Source organism: Microtus pennsylvanicus, chromosome 3 (genome assembly GCF_037038515.1).
Source record: "Microtus pennsylvanicus isolate mMicPen1 chromosome 3, mMicPen1.hap1, whole genome shotgun sequence".
NCBI lineage: Eukaryota > Metazoa > Chordata > Mammalia > Rodentia > Cricetidae > Microtus > Microtus pennsylvanicus.
The window spans coordinates 127083076-127099761 of NC_134581.1; the positions used below are offsets into that span (position 1 = coordinate 127083076).

At 42.0% G+C, this 16686-nt stretch overlaps 1 protein-coding gene across 1 annotated transcript; it reads right to left on the reverse strand.

The window, feature by feature from the left end:
• Positions 1 to 11266: 11266 nt before the first annotated feature.
• Npbwr1 (neuropeptides B and W receptor 1) lies at positions 11267 to 12428 on the reverse strand. The gene has a single exon (XM_075968045.1). It carries the CDS (start codon positions 12368 to 12370, stop codon positions 11381 to 11383), a length of 990 nt encoding a protein of 329 aa, XP_075824160.1. The 5' UTR covers positions 12371 to 12428; the 3' UTR covers positions 11267 to 11380.
• Positions 12429 to 16686: the final 4258 nt, after the last annotated feature.

Here is a 16686-nt window from a genome sequence, read left to right on the forward strand (position 1 = left end):
ATGAAGAGGAATGGCGTGAAAATTTTTGCAGCTAATCAGAGACTGGATAACTCAAACTTATTTTTGAAAGTTAATGCAGCAATACAATTAGACTTTGGATGACAAAAAAAGACTCATAGCTCACCCGTCAATGAAACCTCTTCTTGTCTTTTGATTAGAATGGATTTAAGAGAATTACGATTTGACAAATTGTGTGTTTATTGCTAATTTCCATACTGGAAATTTGCAATTGGTATTGACCTGTTAATGTTTGTAACTGCTTTACTTCATTATGAAGATGTTACTGATTAGAAAAAGGTTAGAGCTTGTCTGAGACAATCTTGATATGTTTAATAAGACAAATTTGGATTTTGCTGCAGCTGAAATTGTTAAAGACATCCTGGACCAATTTAAAAAGGCCATTTCATCTTGATCATCCTGTGGGCATAGGAGCATGCATATAGCAAAGCATTACCTTGCATATGATTATCTAATTAGTGAACTCTCTTGACAGAAAGTTGACTCAGGGGTGCACAGTGCCTAGAGATGCAATTCTCCTTTAACCCTTTATTAACAGAGGCTGATAGTCAATGACAGATAAGATCCCCCACACACAGGTAACTTAAGGCAGTACACACATAACAGAATCTATGTGCTAATGACGGGTAAGTCTGGAAAGTGGAAGAAGGCACCTAAGACAGCACAGTCATCTGTCCTGTAGAAGAAGCACAGGCTTTATTAAATAAATTCAAAATGGAGGAATATATGGGGACCCGCAGAAGTGGATCCACTCCACCTTGACTAAGGTCAGAGAGTTTAAGCCTACTATTACTGTTTCAAAGCTATTGATAAGGTGCGGCTACAAACAAGACATATTGACCTACAGTGTAGTTACTTGGTGTTTTGCATATTGAGGTGGCCCACAGAAGTGGACCCATTCCGCCCTGATCAAAGATCAGAGAATTCAAGCCTATTTCTGCTCCTTCAAAGATCTGACAGGAGTTATTGACCCTAAGACATCCCCCATTGAATTTATGGTGTTAAGGATAAGTCATCAAAGTAAATAAAGTAGAACACACAAATGCAAGAGTGATGTCCTCTACACAGAGACCTGATCAATTGGGATTATTAGGTTCTAAAAGTGTACCATTTGCATTTATAATTATTTTATTAACATGTATTATTTGTGTGTATTAATTGGGTTCAATGTGAAATTTCCAAACCTCGATGCAGCAGACATAGACCAAACCCAGGTCCCCTTTTATGGCAGGTTCTCAATTTCTAATAATCATGATTATACTTTCATGTCAACCTTTAAAAAATCCATATGTGAGAAAGAGTGCAGTATTTGTTTCCTGTGTTTGTCCTATTTCAGTTAGCTTAATGGACCAAAGTTCTATTTATTTGTCTGAATGTGACAGGATTTTGTTCATCTCTATGGCTGAATAATGTGTCATTGTGCACATATACACATTTTTTCTTCTTCCATTTATTAGTTGATGGGCACCAAGCCTGATTCTGTATCTCAGTTATTGTTACTTGCACCAAAATAAACAAAGCGAGAAAGTATCCCATTTTATGCTGATTTTACACACACACACACACACACACACACACACACACACACACACACACACATATATTCATATAACTCTGAAGATGCAATAGATAGGTCACAAGGTAGATTTACCTTTCATTATTTAAAATCCTCCATGTTGTTCTCCCATCGGCTATACTGGTTTACATTACTAAGAACAGTGTGCATGTGTTCAGTTTCTCCCTCTATAGCCTTGCCAGCATTTTCTTAGTTTCTTTTCATCCATGCTTGTCCTTTTGTTAATAATAGCCAATCTAGTAAAGATAAAATGATAACTCACTGCAATTTTGATTTGCATACTCCTAAATGTCTTAATATGATCCATGCTTTATATATTTGATGACCGTGGATATTTCTTATTTTGAAAAGTATCTATTGACTAGTTATTAACAGGTTTTCTTTTTGTTTTGTTTTTAGTTCCTTATATATACTGAACATTACCCTCTCTGTCAAATTAATAGTGAGCAAATATTTTCTTGAATTCTGAAGGTCACCTCTTGATGCTGGTGGTGGATTCTGTTGCTTGCAGAAGCTTTTGAAGATGCCATAATCCTCTTCTTCAGTTTTTGCTTTTGTTTCCTGTACTTTCAGCACTCTTCAGGAAAATCATTGCTCACCCTAAATCTATGTCTTAAGTACCTCGCTTCTTTTCTTCTAATAGTTTTAGAGGTTCAAATATTACGTTTAGGTACTTAATCCCTTTCAGTTTGATTTTTACACCATTTGAAACCTGTTATACTCATGCATATTTAAAATTAATATGTGTGAAATAGTTTGACTTAGCAATCAATGAAAGAACCAATAAGAAAATAAGCTAAGTTAAAAACTACTTAAGAATTTATCCATGAATAAAATGTTTAGCAAAATAGTAAAAATAGTACTGTAATAGGTACAAAATTACTTTTTGTTCAACAGGGTCATCTACCACTATCTTTGGGTTTTCTGATTAATGACAGAAATCATGTCTATGTCCACTGAAAAAGCTACACTTTGTAGCTGAGGAAATGACGAGATCAAGGGTTAATTTCAACACTCTCATCAAGTCACTCACGACTCCCTATAATTCCAGATCTAGGTAGCCCAACACTCTCTTCTACAGTCTATAACACATATATTTAAATAAATAAATCTTTTAGAAAAATTGCAAGTTAACATGTGCTTCTAGAGGTTGATTATCTAAAATAAAACTAGAAGGCCAGCACTGCACAGAAATACCATTCAACAATCACTTTTAAGAGTTTTCAAATTTCAGATATTTGTCATTTTTTATAGAAGTTGTACATCAATATTTGCTACGAACTGAAAAATATCAGTTAACATTATTTCTACTGCTATACATCAAATTAAGAAAAGAGCCTGGACCATAGCAGGCTTAAGTATCTTAGTCATTTGAGATAGTGAAGAAAAAAAATAACCTTTATACACCGTAGAAACTTATTGTTTATCACTCTGAAGTCTGGGAAATCCAAGATCATGATGTCAGATGATTTTATAGGTCATGGGATGTTGTTTTCACACAAACAGTAATTTTGCATGTGCTCTCTCATGGTTATGGTAAAAGACAAGCTCCCACAACAGTCTATGAAAGAGATTAACATATCATCATGAAAGCAGAGCCTTCGTGTAGCAGTTACTTAGGCAGTGTACTATAGAGTGTGGCCTTTGCTAAGTCAGCCAAGCTTCAGGGGAAGGCCACACATCCAGGAATATCTTGGCAGCACAATTTGGACTTGATGGATGACTTTAAACACAACGATGGGTGGATAGAGAAGTGGGCTGGATCTGAGAAGAGTTGGTGGAGGGGAAAAACGGAATCAAGACACATTTTATAGTACCAAAAAACTAATAAAAATGAGGAAAAAAGTGTTTGTTTTTGGTATTTTTAAAGCATAAGTCTGTAGTCCGAGGCATTCCCTGGAGCTGGAGTTACTTTAACAGCAGTTGGGAGTTTCCCAATGTGGATCCAGGACCTGAATTCTAGTCCTCTGTAAAATCAATGCATGCTCTTTACCGCTGAGCCCTCTCCATCCCCAATACTTGGAAATTTGATCTGCCACTGTATTTTCAGGTACTGATTGTTAAGTGTTCCTTTATGGGTTGATATTATATTTCAATTTTACTTTGCATTATTTACTTATTTATTTTGTGTGTTGCTCTTGTGCACACATGCCAGTACTTGTGTAGAAACCAGAGGACAACTTAGTTTTCTTCTTCCACCAAGGGATCTAATGGATCCCAATCCTGTTGCCAATGGATCCCAATCCTGCTGCCAAGCACCTTTCTTAGCTGAGCCATCTTCCTGGCCCTGTTGATAACATCTTAAATTCATAATTTGGATAAATATATTTCATATAGTATGAAAGAAACTCTAATTTAGAAATCACACCCAGCACTGAAGCCTAAACATACATTAGATGAGCTTCTTCTAATCTTTGTAGCTCCCACCACCTTCAATGCAGTTTTCCTTGAGGCCTTTTCCAGTGACTCTCAAAAGTCTGTTGCAAAAACCTGAGAGCTACATAGCTGAGCTCTTGGTGCCACCTAGTGATCCAATGAATACTTACAAAGTGGAGAAGAAGGTGATGGAGTACCAAGGTGTGCAGGAGACTGGTAACTTAATGGTACCTTAGTAACATAATCTTCTTAAAATAATTCATTTGTCTTTATTACTTACTGAATAAATATTAATTACAATTTCACGACATCCATATTCTCCAAAATTGGAGATAATTTTCACAGCATTAGAAAGATATTTTAACTTTTATTTTTTAATGTTTACACTTTTTCTTAGTACTTCCATAGCATTTGCTGCTTAGAGTTTTATGGGAGGCCTTTAAACAATGTGATGGCTTGAATGGAAATGGCCCCCAGAAGCTAAAAGGGAGTGGTGCCTGTAATCTCAACACTCAAGTGATGAGACAGGAGGAGTGAGATCTAATCGTAAAATAACTAAATTAAAACTCAAACAACAAGTGAAAATAAATGGCTAATGAGCCAGGGGCACACAAAACTGAGAAAAAGCAGAGTCTCATATACACACATGAACCTATATCCACACTGGAGGCCAGAGCACACTTCTGTCATCTACTGGGAAGAATTCATATCCAAGATGCACACACAGAAATACAGACCAATACAGGTTTATTAATAAATAAATGTATGTATGTAGATATACATATAAGTATATAAACACATAAATATGTGACAGTATTGCATAAAATACTCCACATCCTCTCCAACATAAGCTGTCCTCAGTGTTTTTGAACTTAGCCATTCTGGCAGATGTAAGATGGTATCTCAAAGTCACTTTGATTAGCATTTCCCTAACGACTAAAGATGTTGAGAAATGCCTTAAATGTACTTCAGCCATTTGAAATTTTTCTGTTGAGAATTCTCTGTTTAAATCTGTAACCCATTTTTAAATTGGATTATTTGGTATTATCCTGTCTAGTTTCTTTAGTGGGTGCCTTTTCTATTATTTTTATTAGCTATTTATTCACAAAGAAAAGTTGAACGTAACTCCTCTCCTTTTAGTAGTTTGAGATAATCTTAGGATGGTTGAATGGCCGTGATCATTATGAAGTACAAGGTGGCTATGATGAGAAGAGGGATAGCAAACAAGCAAATAGGTAAATGACAAGCCTTTAGATAGTGACAAGGGAAGAATTGAGACACACATGCAGGTAATGTCGTGGCTGTTTGATTGGAAAGACAAACCTTCCATTCTACAGGAGGAGAGGGGGCATTTGGCAGCTTAGATGTGAGGTGAAGGAATGATTCCACATCTGGGCATACTAAAAATAAAATATATGAATAAATATGCCCATTATAATTATTAGTTAGATTAGCACACTTAAAATAAAGGTGTGGGCCGGGCGGTGGTGGCTCACGCCTTTAATCCCAGCACTCGGGAGGCAGAGGCAGGTGGATCTCTGTGAGTTCGAGACCAGCCTGGTCTACAAGAGCTAGTTCCAGGACAGGCTCCAAAGCTACAGAGAAACCCTGTCTCGGAAAAACTAAAAAAAAAAAAAACTAAAAAAAAAGGTGTGGCAGTAGAGAAATGAAAAGTCCTGCTATATGTTCAATCTTTAGGAAATATTATGTCATTAAAATGACAAAATTCAGAACATTATAGAAAGATAAGAACTCAGCAAGGCTGCCAGGATTGTCATTGTTGTTGAGTTTACTTACAAGTACATCATGGCTCTTCTTTCTGACTTTTATGTTTAGTTTCTGTTTATATTTTTTTTAATCTAGCATTGCTGCAGTCTAAGAGTTTGATATTTTGTGTAATTCATCGTTAAAATGTTAGGCAGCTCCACTTTTCATAAAAACCTTAAACAAAAGAAAGTAGCTCGTGTTGATGTCTTCAGGAGTATAGTTCACCCTGCTGAGAAAGCAAACAGAATTAATAAACCAGTTTTCTTGCTCATTTACTGAGTATAAAATATATTCACAAACAATATTTATTTGAATAAAATTTTAAAAGAAAAAATGGAGCTTTGAAACACACCAAGAAGGAAAAATAATCTCATGTGATTTTAAACGATTTTACAGTAAAGAAAAGCTTCTACCTGGTGTCTAAACAAACAGTATTGGTTCACACTTTAGATCCAAGTGTATGTAATATAAAAGAGATTTTAGTTGATTGCTATAAAATGAAGTTTACACAGGTATTTATACCTTTCTAGAGAAAGGAGCAGGTAAAAGAAGTAAACTAAAGTCCCATACAGTGGCCAACTTTATTCAGAGCATCAGACAATTTATACTCTCACAGGTAAGAGGAGTCATTTGAATAAAGTGTCCAATCACCAAGACAAGCTGCAGCTGGCAAACAGTCCTTCATGAGCTTCAGCAGGTTCTAGATGGCATAGATGTTAGGGTGGGCCAACCAAAGGGCCTGCTGTAGGCCTGGGCGGTAGTTGAGAAGGTAAATTCAGGTCACCGGGACCATCTGCCTCAGGTGAGGAGGTGGTCAAATTCTCCCTCACCTATAGTGAGAGGTGGGTCCACCTCTTTTTAGTGCGGGGGCCTGCTTTGCCATGCAGGTCAGGGTCAGCTTTCTTGTTGCCATGTCCAGCAAGAGGCAGGGCCAGCATTTCCAGGGTCACTGAAGGACAGGGCTGGCTCAGCATGGCCCTCTAATTTCATCAAGCATGGTTTCTATGGTCTTCAGAGGTGACAGAGGCCACAGGCATCAACACAGACCCTAGATACAGCCTAACTATAGACCCAGACATGGCCCTTGGCAGTAGCTCAGGTCCAGATGACATCTTATCTCATGATAGAAGCACTGACCAATCAGATCAGGGATAGAAGCACTGGCCAATCAGATCAGGATTACCACTGGCCAAGTCAGAGGAGCAGCAGTTGGCAACCCAGGCCTCAGACTTTAACACAGACCGTGGCTGCAGTTGGACTTGGGCTCTGACATGGTTCTCAGTGGCAGCCAGCCCTTGATATCTAGATGGCAGCAAAGGTCACACAGAACATCATGGCTCCAGTGGCGTAAAGTCCTAGATACCAACACAGTCCCAGGTGGTAGCCCAGACCCTGGAAATCAGACGGCCCTCAAAGGTAACAGGAACCACAGACAACAACACAGACCCCCAACTGCAGTCATGGCTTGGACTTAACCATGGCACCAGGTTGTAGTATATACCACTCAGATCTGTATGGAGCCAGCTACAGCAGGACCTTGTGTTCCATTCAAGTGGCTGATCAGACCCCAGTCAACCACACAGCCTTTAGCCCTCAGCAGTAGCTCAGGCCTAGACAGTACCAGGGCCCAAGGTGGCAGCACCAGCCACTTAGACCAGCATGGCTGCAGCGATGGCTTAGTTCTCGGACACCAACAAGGCCTCAGACCCTGGGCTTCTGTGTGGCCTTTAGTAATAACATGGGTCACAAACATTAACACAGACCCTGGCTGCTATAGGGCCACGGACATGGCTCTAAGCAGCAGCTCAGGCCTAGATAACTCTATGCCTCTAGGTGGCAGCACAGGCCGCTCACATCAGCCTGGTTCCCGCAGTGGTCCTCAGACACCTACATGGCCAGAGGGGACATCCCAGATTCTAAGCATCCCTCTAAACATTGGTGGCAACTTGGATTCTGAGGGTCCACACAGACGCTGGCTGTGATAGGACCATGGACCCAGACATGGTCCTTGACAGTAATTTATATCCAGATGTCACTGTGGCCCTGGGTGACAAGCAGGCCTCCCACATCATCCTGCCCACTGCCTTCATTTCTTCCATTCTTCCTCTTTCCACAGAGCATGAACCATTCCTCTTCTCTTTCTCTCCCATTTCTCTACCATATTTGCTCATCATAATGGGACCTAGCTGCCCATCACGGCAAGGCTCCTGGTGGGCCCAGGGATGTCTTTCTACCATGCCAGGTCTTGAGGGTCCTGACTGGACTGTGGGTGGCTAGCATCCACCTGAGCAGAATTGCATGGGGGAAGGATCATGAATTTCTTCCCTAATCATGAGTCTAAATGAATAAAATAGTGATATAAGCTTCATCTCAGAATAAACAACCGAATTAACTCTTGAAAGGCATCAGGTCTAGAAGGAGTAGACAGGAGTGCATGGTTCAATGAAGTTGTCCAGGACAGTCCTAAAAGCTCAACTCATATATGTATATTATTAAGATAAAACTAAAACTATTGAAGGTATAAAACATTTTTTACATAAAAGACTATGTGGGTTATTGCTTTTTCCCTTTTCTCTCATTGTGTGTGTACATCATGGTTACGTGTGAGAACAAATCACGGCTCCAACATGGCAGACAGAGGACACCTCGGGAGGTGGTTCTCTTCCTCCATCTTTGTATGGCTTTCTGGACTCAAACTCATATTGCCAGGCTTGAGCAGCAGGAACCTTCCCCCACTGAGCCATCTTACTGGCCCGCAGCTTGTTCTGAAAGATTTTAAATCACCGACATATAATCTTCCATTCGAGTGCAAACAAGATTCAAGAAACCTCACTTTTGCACACTTAAAATGTTTTTACATTTACTTGTTTTTCTGAGCTCCATCTAACTTGTCCTGAAGCTTTCCCAGAGCTATATGTACAGGTTTTCCAGATAAATTCCCCGCACTCCCGTGGCCAGTGAAGGCATGGTCATTTTTCAGACTCTTCTCCCCTGCTTCAGGCAATCTTTCTCTACTCTCTTGTCTCTTGATCACACTTGTTTTGCCTTCCTGACCATGGGATGCAAGTTCATTTTGTGGGGTAAGATTTCCCGGGTTTGTTTTTGTTGTTATTGCTTGGTTGATTTTTTTTTTGTTTTCTTTTCTTTGTTGCCTTTTTTTTAAAAACACAATATACATTCATCACACAGAATATTTCAGCTTTTATTTTAGACTGAAGTCTGCAGTTGTTTAGCAAATTCCTGCATTTCTTAAAAAAGCATTAAAGCCACATTTTCAATTATACTAAATTAAATAAAACCAAATCCACATTTTGAAATATTAGAAGTGGTAAACAGACAGCATAGTTTACACAGGCTGTAAGAATTAACATGGAATTATAGATTCTACTCCTATATGACTTGTTTGCTAATTTATTCTATGTATTACCTAAGACATAAATGGAAGGTATTAGACATACTGTCTGGACTCCCAAATCTCACAAACTGGTGATGGCCTGGAGGTGATACAGTGATAACCAGAAACCTAGGAAGCCAGAGTGACACTGATACTGAGTTCTCTTTGTGCAAACTAGGTTGCCAGTCTGTACCTGGATGTGAGGGAAGGGACAAAATAATATCCCTAGCTGTGATTTTCCACCAGCATCCAGAGACCACAGAAGAGACACAGGCCCATCTCAGGAAGGCGTGACGCAATGAACAGGAAGCTACCTGAGTCTCCCTCTGATCTGTGCTGTTGCTGTGCTAGTGAAGACCAAATTTCCAGTTAAGATGATGGTGCTTAGCATCTGTGGTCAAAGTTCCATCATCTCCTTTATCCATCACCCTGTGCAATTTAAATGTCACTCCATTTTAAAACACTGTTTTTGAAAAATCACAGAGCATTCATACAAGAATTAAACTTTAATGAAATTCCTATAGAATGTTATCCAGAAACTTATAGGCTATGAATAAATTCCAGATCCTCCTGAAGACACATCAGAGGCTAATGGTTCAAAGGCATGACCGATGGAAAGCTTTATTTAGACCAATTTGCTGTTACTTACACACAGGATACACAGCTTCTAGATTAACTTTCTTAACTAATACTCGAAAATTATCTTAATTTTCCTACATTCCCAAGAACTAGGGAGCCAATTCTCATTCACCAAAATCCGAGACAGACTTGGTCTCCCTCTTTCAAGAGAGAGCATTTCCCTTCTGCGTATTTTTGAAGGGTCTTTTGAATGTAAATAACAGAGAAATTCGCTTGGGTACCAAACTAGCTAAACAAAATCTGATACCAACACTTTTGTTACACATAAAATCCAACTTTTCCATAGGAGACAAACCTTAAAATCATATCATTCCTTCCAATGATTCATCCTAAACACACCATTTAAGACAGTGCAGTCTTTGATGAGTGTGGTCATCCCAGACCTAGTGTCTGAGGTGCAAACTGCAGAAGGCTGGTCAGACCTCTCTCTAAGCTTGTCTTCCATAGGTAGATATAACGAGATTAAAAAAAAAACAGGTAACCAGAAGTCCCTGTGGGAAAGCAGAAACAGGTGTTCCCTGGGCTTTTAGAGGCAATCCCTAGAACTGAACAAAGCTTGGGAGTTTCCTGTGGTTAGAGTGTAAGCAAGGGTCTAGCCAAGAAAAGGCTGGGGTGCCATGTAGGTCTTATTCCGGGCTATCCCTGAAGGGAGGTCCTGAAAGAATATTCAGGAAGTGGAACCAAGGATGAAACAAGTTGCACTTTTATATTTTACAGTCCTCTGAGTAGCCTGTGAGATGACGACATATGTATTATTTACAGAGTTCGTCCTGAAAAACTGTACACACATATAAATTGGTCCAAGTGGTGAGTGAGACCAGTGAAGTCCAGGAGGCAGGAGGGATGTTTTGGAGTACTTACAGACACCAGGAAGGACAGGGATGTTAAGAGCTGCTGGCTGGTGCCCCACAGTGTAAAAACTGTTCTCGGAAACTCGCTGGATACCTGGCTCCTCAAGAGGGCGCTGGAACCCGGCTCTGGTGATTTCTCTGGACTCTTGGCTCTTGCGATCTTTTAGCCTGAGTCCAGGGGTTGGAAAGAAGGTTGTCTGGGAAACTGGATGGGTGATTATCTCTATTCCTGTCAGTCATAGCCAGGCTCCAGCCTCCTTCATCATGCAAGCTCAACTCCACACCTCTAGTGATTGTGTCTTTAACGCCGTTCCCGGCAATTAGAGTGTTCAGGACAGGCTGTTTACCAGCGTGATCAAAATCACTGGCGTCTGTCCTGGAAGGCAAAGAAGCAAAATAACACAGCCTAGCGCTGAGTCGCCGGAGGGGGGCGCCTGCTACATCCTAGGGATGTACTACTCAGGAGAAGATGAGGCAGAGTTGGATTCATGTTTCAACAACACTGCCTGTCACTTTCCCTAAGTTCAGGGGTCAAGTTCTGCCCTTAGCTGTAGGGAGAAACCAGTGCCGTGTCCTTACCTAAGCTGTCCTGGACCTCACCTAAGGGCTGGTGAAATCCAGGATCGCTCAGTTCTGAGAAGGGCCGGAGGCCCTGTATGCTGGGAAGGGGCCGCAAGACGTCGGGCCTGCTGCTTGGGAACCGCACTCCCAGGGTTCCCCTGAAACCAGCTGGCAGTGCTGCCTCGGGTCCACAGGGCGTCAGGCAGCACGGCAGGATATCAGCTGCCGAAGGCTCCTGCGGAAGCCGTCATCCAGGAAGGCGTAGAGAAACGGGTTGAGGCAGCTGTTGGCGTAGCTCAGGCTGGTGATGAAGTAAGAGATGCCGATGACCAGCGGTGTTTGAGGCAGGTCGGTGGTGAGTGCCACTATGGTGCTCAAGTGGTAAGGCGTCCAGCAGATGAGGCACACGGCCAGGATCGCTGTCACCAACAAGGTCACACGCTTCTTGGCTCGGTCCAGAGCCTTGGCGTGACTGTCTAGGTGGATGGCTCGCAGCCGGCACAGCAGGGTGGTATAGAGAGCGCAAATCGTGGAGACCGGGATGGCGAAGCCCAGCACCAGTGTGTACAGGCGGCTGGCGCGCCACCAAAAAGCCTCTGGCTGCGGGAAGACCAGCACGCACTGGCGCCGGCCTTGCTCCTCGTCCAGCCGGGCGAACACCGCGAAGGGCAGCACGACCAGGGTTACCAGCACCCACACCGCCAGGCTGACAGCGCGCGCAGCATCGTAAGTGCGCCCCGACACCCGGCGCGACTCGGCTGTGGCCAGCACCACCAGGTAGCGGTCCGCGCTCATGACGGTGAGGAAGTAGAGGCTAGAGAACGTGTTGTACTGGTCGACGGCCACGATGAGCTTGCACATGGCCTCCCCGAAGGGCCAGCGCCTCAGCAGGAAGTCGGCGATGTTGATGGGCAGCACCAGGGTGAAGAGCTCGTCGGCGATAGCCAGGTTGAGGATGAACACGTTGGTGACAGTCTTCATTCGCGGCGCGCGCAGCAGCACGTACAGCACCGCCGAGTTGCCCGCCAGTCCCACCGCGCAGATCACCGCATAGACGACAGGAACTGCGACTGCCAGTGGCCGGGGCAGCGGCAAAGGCGCGGGGCTCGACCCGTTGAGACAGCCCAGAGCCGAGCTGCCGCACGACATATTGCCTGCGCCGGGCTCAGAGAGCGACAAGTTGTACATCTTGGCGACGGCAGGGGAGCCGGCGACCACTCCGATTCCACTCAGTAGCCCCGCGGGATGTGTCTGTAAGTCTGCGTTGACAGGGATCTGCACCCGGGCACTGTCTGAATCTCTGAGCCTTTTTGTGGCGGTGCACCGGAGGGGGCGTTCCCCGCTAGCTACTCAGCCCACTGTCGCCGGGGACTCACTGGCTGGAAGCAGAATTAAAAACACAGGTTAGATTCCTCCAGGTTCAGAGTTGGAGGTGGCTGCTGGGTCCCAAGCTCTTCCCTCCACTTGGCGAAATCTGATTCCAGCCCCTTGACTACATCAAAGAAGCTTCTTAACTCCTAAGAACATGTATACCCAGCTCACGCCCTGTTTTGGAGCGCCGGGACACATTCGGTCACCCCACCGAATTCTACAGCCTCAAGTTTCCCTGCATGCTGGATAATAGGACTACCGGCAGCAATCTTTATCTTACCTGGCTGGTCTCACAAAAGATCTGCGCTTCCTGGGGAGGTCAGAGAGGAATGCCACCTTCTGCTGGAGGATGCTGCAGCAGTGGTGTCTGCCAGCCTGGTCTGCCTCCTGGAGTCTGCCCAGAGGCAGTGTCTCCTAAGAGTCTGAAGTGCAGGCAGCACATGGCCACAGTGACTAGTCTCTGTCAACCTGTCGCTGCTGCCCATTCCACTCCTGGTAAAAAAAAAAAAAAAAAAAAAAAAACAAACAAACAAACAAACAAAAAAAAAAAACCAGCGTCCCCCCAAAGGTTTCTTTGCTGACTTCCTGTAGTTTTTAACTCAGTTCAATTGGAATCATGAAAAGCTCTCTTGTAGGGAACTGAACCTAAGAACAGCATAGTTAAGATGCTAATATTCTGTTTTAAAGAACAGTTGGAGAAAAGGACCCCGTATCAGGTTTTATTTATTCTTCTTTTTTATATTTCATTATTTTAAATTTTTAAATTTAAATATATTTTGATCATATTCTTTCCCTCTCCCAAGTCTTCTAGATCTTCTCCCTACCCACTCAACTTTAAGTTCCTTCTCAAAATAAACAAAAAAACAATACAACAAATCTAAGAAAACAAAATGAAACAACACTCAAACAGAAAAAAAACAAACCTATAACCAAACAAAAGGATAAAAAAATAACTGTGGAGTCCATTATATGTTGGTCAGCTACTGCAGAATTTAAGGCTAGAGTGCTTGATATACCCAGTGTCACTCCATTGGAGAAAACAAACTTTCCTTCTCCCAGCAAGTAGAAATTTACATTTTAGTGTCTAGGTTTTCAGTCATTTTAAAATATATATAACAAAATAATATATAATAAAAGAAAAGAAAAACTATCACATCAAAGTTGGACAGGACACACCAACAGAATGAAAAGAACCCCAAGAGAAGGGACAGGAAACTGAGACCTACTCATTCACACATTTAAGAACATCATAAGAACACAAAACCAGAAGCCAAGATAAATATACTGAGGACCTGGTGCAGACCTGTGCAGGCCCTGTGCATGCTGTTCCCCTCTCTGTGAGTTCATATGAGCTCTGTTCATGTTGATTTAGAGGGTCTGATTTTCCTGGTGTTCCCCATGCCCTCTGGCTCGTACTGACTCCTTTTCTCAGGGGATTTCCTGAGCTTCTGATGAAGATGGAATTTAGCATTGATGAATGAGTATAGTGGAATATCATTAGGAGTCATTTTATCACTACATCTTTTAAAGAGAAGTATTATTTGGTTTAACCCTAGGTCCCTGTGTTATCTAGTCTCTGGTTCTTGGTCAACCAAGCAGTGTTGGATAAGGGTCCCATCTTGTGGAGTGGGTCGTAAGTGCAATCAGGTAGTGGTGGTCACTCCCACAAGCTTTGTGTCACCGTTGCCTTAGCATATCTTGCAAGCATTGCACGATGTAGACCAAATGACTTGTGGCTGTCTTGGTGCTTACATTTCTCTTTTGGTAGCATACAGACTACCTTCCTGTGCCAAAGGCACTAGCACGTAGAAGTTTAGGCTTTATGTAGGCACCTACTTGACATCTTCATGTTCGATGAATTGTGTAGCTGTTGTCTTCAGCAACAGAACCTTGCTGTCAGTTTGTGGAGAGCAACCTACAGACTTGACAATAACCTAGAGTTTTGGATTCCCATGGGACCTCTTTGGCCAAAAACTCAATAGATTGTAACCCAATTCTGTTTTTTTTTTTTTTTTGCTGTTTTTTTGCTGCTTTGTTCATAATAGTCAGAAATAAAAGAAACAGCTTAGATGTCTGCTATTGGATGAATGGATAATAAAAACATAGAGCAGTTACACAGTGGAATATTACTCATGTCTTTAAAATATCAAATTATAAAATTCTCACATATATAGATGAAGTTACGAAAAAAAGAACCTCCTTAGTGAGGAAACTCAGAACCATAAAGATAAATATGGTATGTTTTATAAATATGCCCAATTCCATGTTTTTTAAAAAAATGCCCCAAATGTACTAAAGTATTTGAAGTTTTAAAAAATTATAGGCATACAACATTAGTGTACAGAAAGGAAAAGTGAATGCAAGTTAAAACACAAATCACTCATTTTATGATACTGTAGTCTTCAAATGTTAGAAACCCACCTATGACATGTCATGATTGACACTGACAATTTGGAATATGTCCATATTTTCTAAAACACACGTGATAACTTAGAAAAGACCAACCAACCGCTTCAGAAAGCCTTCAGTGCATCTTCCGTGAAATGTTACCAGCTGCTCAGCATCCTTCTGATTTTCAGCTAGCTCTGAGTCTTTCTTAATGGGAGATACCTGCTTGCAAGTGTGCGGTTGCCTACTTAGCCTCTACTGTCTCCCAGACCCTGTCGTCTTTTCAGAGAGTAAATTGGCTAAGGCACTTCACCCTTTCCTTTGAAGATTATTTAATTCTTTACCATTCTTTCTTCCTAGTCTCACCTTTACTTTGGGATGTCAACAAATTAAAATACTGGATTCAAAAATATAACCTTTAACAAACTTTCAACCACTAAAGCAGATAAGGCTCAGATAAAGAGCAGGTATGATTTCTCATGGCATCAGCATTTAACATATTGAGAAAGAGTTCAGGTCACCAGGAGCATACTACTGCAGAACAGCAAAATTATGCTGTCTTTCACCCATTCTGCTCTAGCCTATGGACATTTGCAAGACCTGAAGTTTCAAATCCTATGTGAATAAAGATTCACAGACTATGCCCATGAGTATTTTCCCAATTGTGTGATCAGTATTATTGTTTTAAAATGAGGTTTCTCCAACCTAGATACCCTTCAATGGAAGAATGTATGAAGAAAGTATGGAATATATACATATTAGAGTACTACTCAGCAGTAAAAAACAAGGACTTTGTGAATTTTGCATGCAAATGGGTGGAAATAGAAAACACTATCCTGAGTGAGGTAAGCCAGACCCAAAAAGAGGAACATGGGATGTACTCAATCATATTTGGTTTCTAGCCATAAACCAAGGACATTGAGCCTATAATTAGTGATCCTAGAGAAGCTAAATAAGGAGAACCCAAAGAAAAACATATAGGCATCCTCCTGAATATTAACCTTCATCAGGCGATGAAAGGAGACAGAGATAGAGACCCACACTGGAGCACAGGACAGAAATCTCAAGGTCCAAATCAGGAGCAGAAGGAGAGAGAGCAAGAGCAAGGAACTCAGGACGGCGAGGGGTGCACCCTCACACTGAGACAATGGGGATGTTCTATCAGGAACTCACCAAGGCCAGCTGGCCTGGGTCTGAAAAAGCATGGGATAAAACCGGATTCGCTGAACATAGCGGACAATGAGGACTACTGAGAACTCAAGGACTCAAGATCAATGGCAATGGGTTTTTGATCCCGCTGCACGTACTGGCTTTGTGGGAGCCTAGGCAGTTTGGATGCTCACCTTACTAGACCTGGATGGAGGTGGGTGGTCCTTGGACTTCCCACAGGGCAGGGAACCCTGATTGCTCTTTGGGCTGATGAGGGAGGGGGACTTGATGGGGGGAGGGGGAGGGAAATGGGAGGCGGTGGCGGGGAAGAGACAGAAATCTTTAATAAATAAATAATAAAAAAAGACTCAATAAAATAAAATGAGGTTTCTCTCCTACTTTGCAACAAATAAATAAATAGAAAATGTGGTCCATGTGAGCATTATAAAGTAATTTGGTCTAGCATTCCAATGTTACGATATTTGCCTGTTTTTAATATGATCGCTATGCTGCCTGGATGGATCACAGATTCTTGAGTTTAAGTGATGAACCCTTCCATCAGAGTTTTCAGAGTTGCTGGAGGTACAGGCATGTGA

Excerpts from the sequence above, each read along its gene's own strand:
- Npbwr1 (XM_075968045.1), bottom strand. The coding sequence starts at position 12,370 with ATGTACAACTTGTCGCTCTCTGAGCCCGGCGCAGGCAATATGTCGTGC.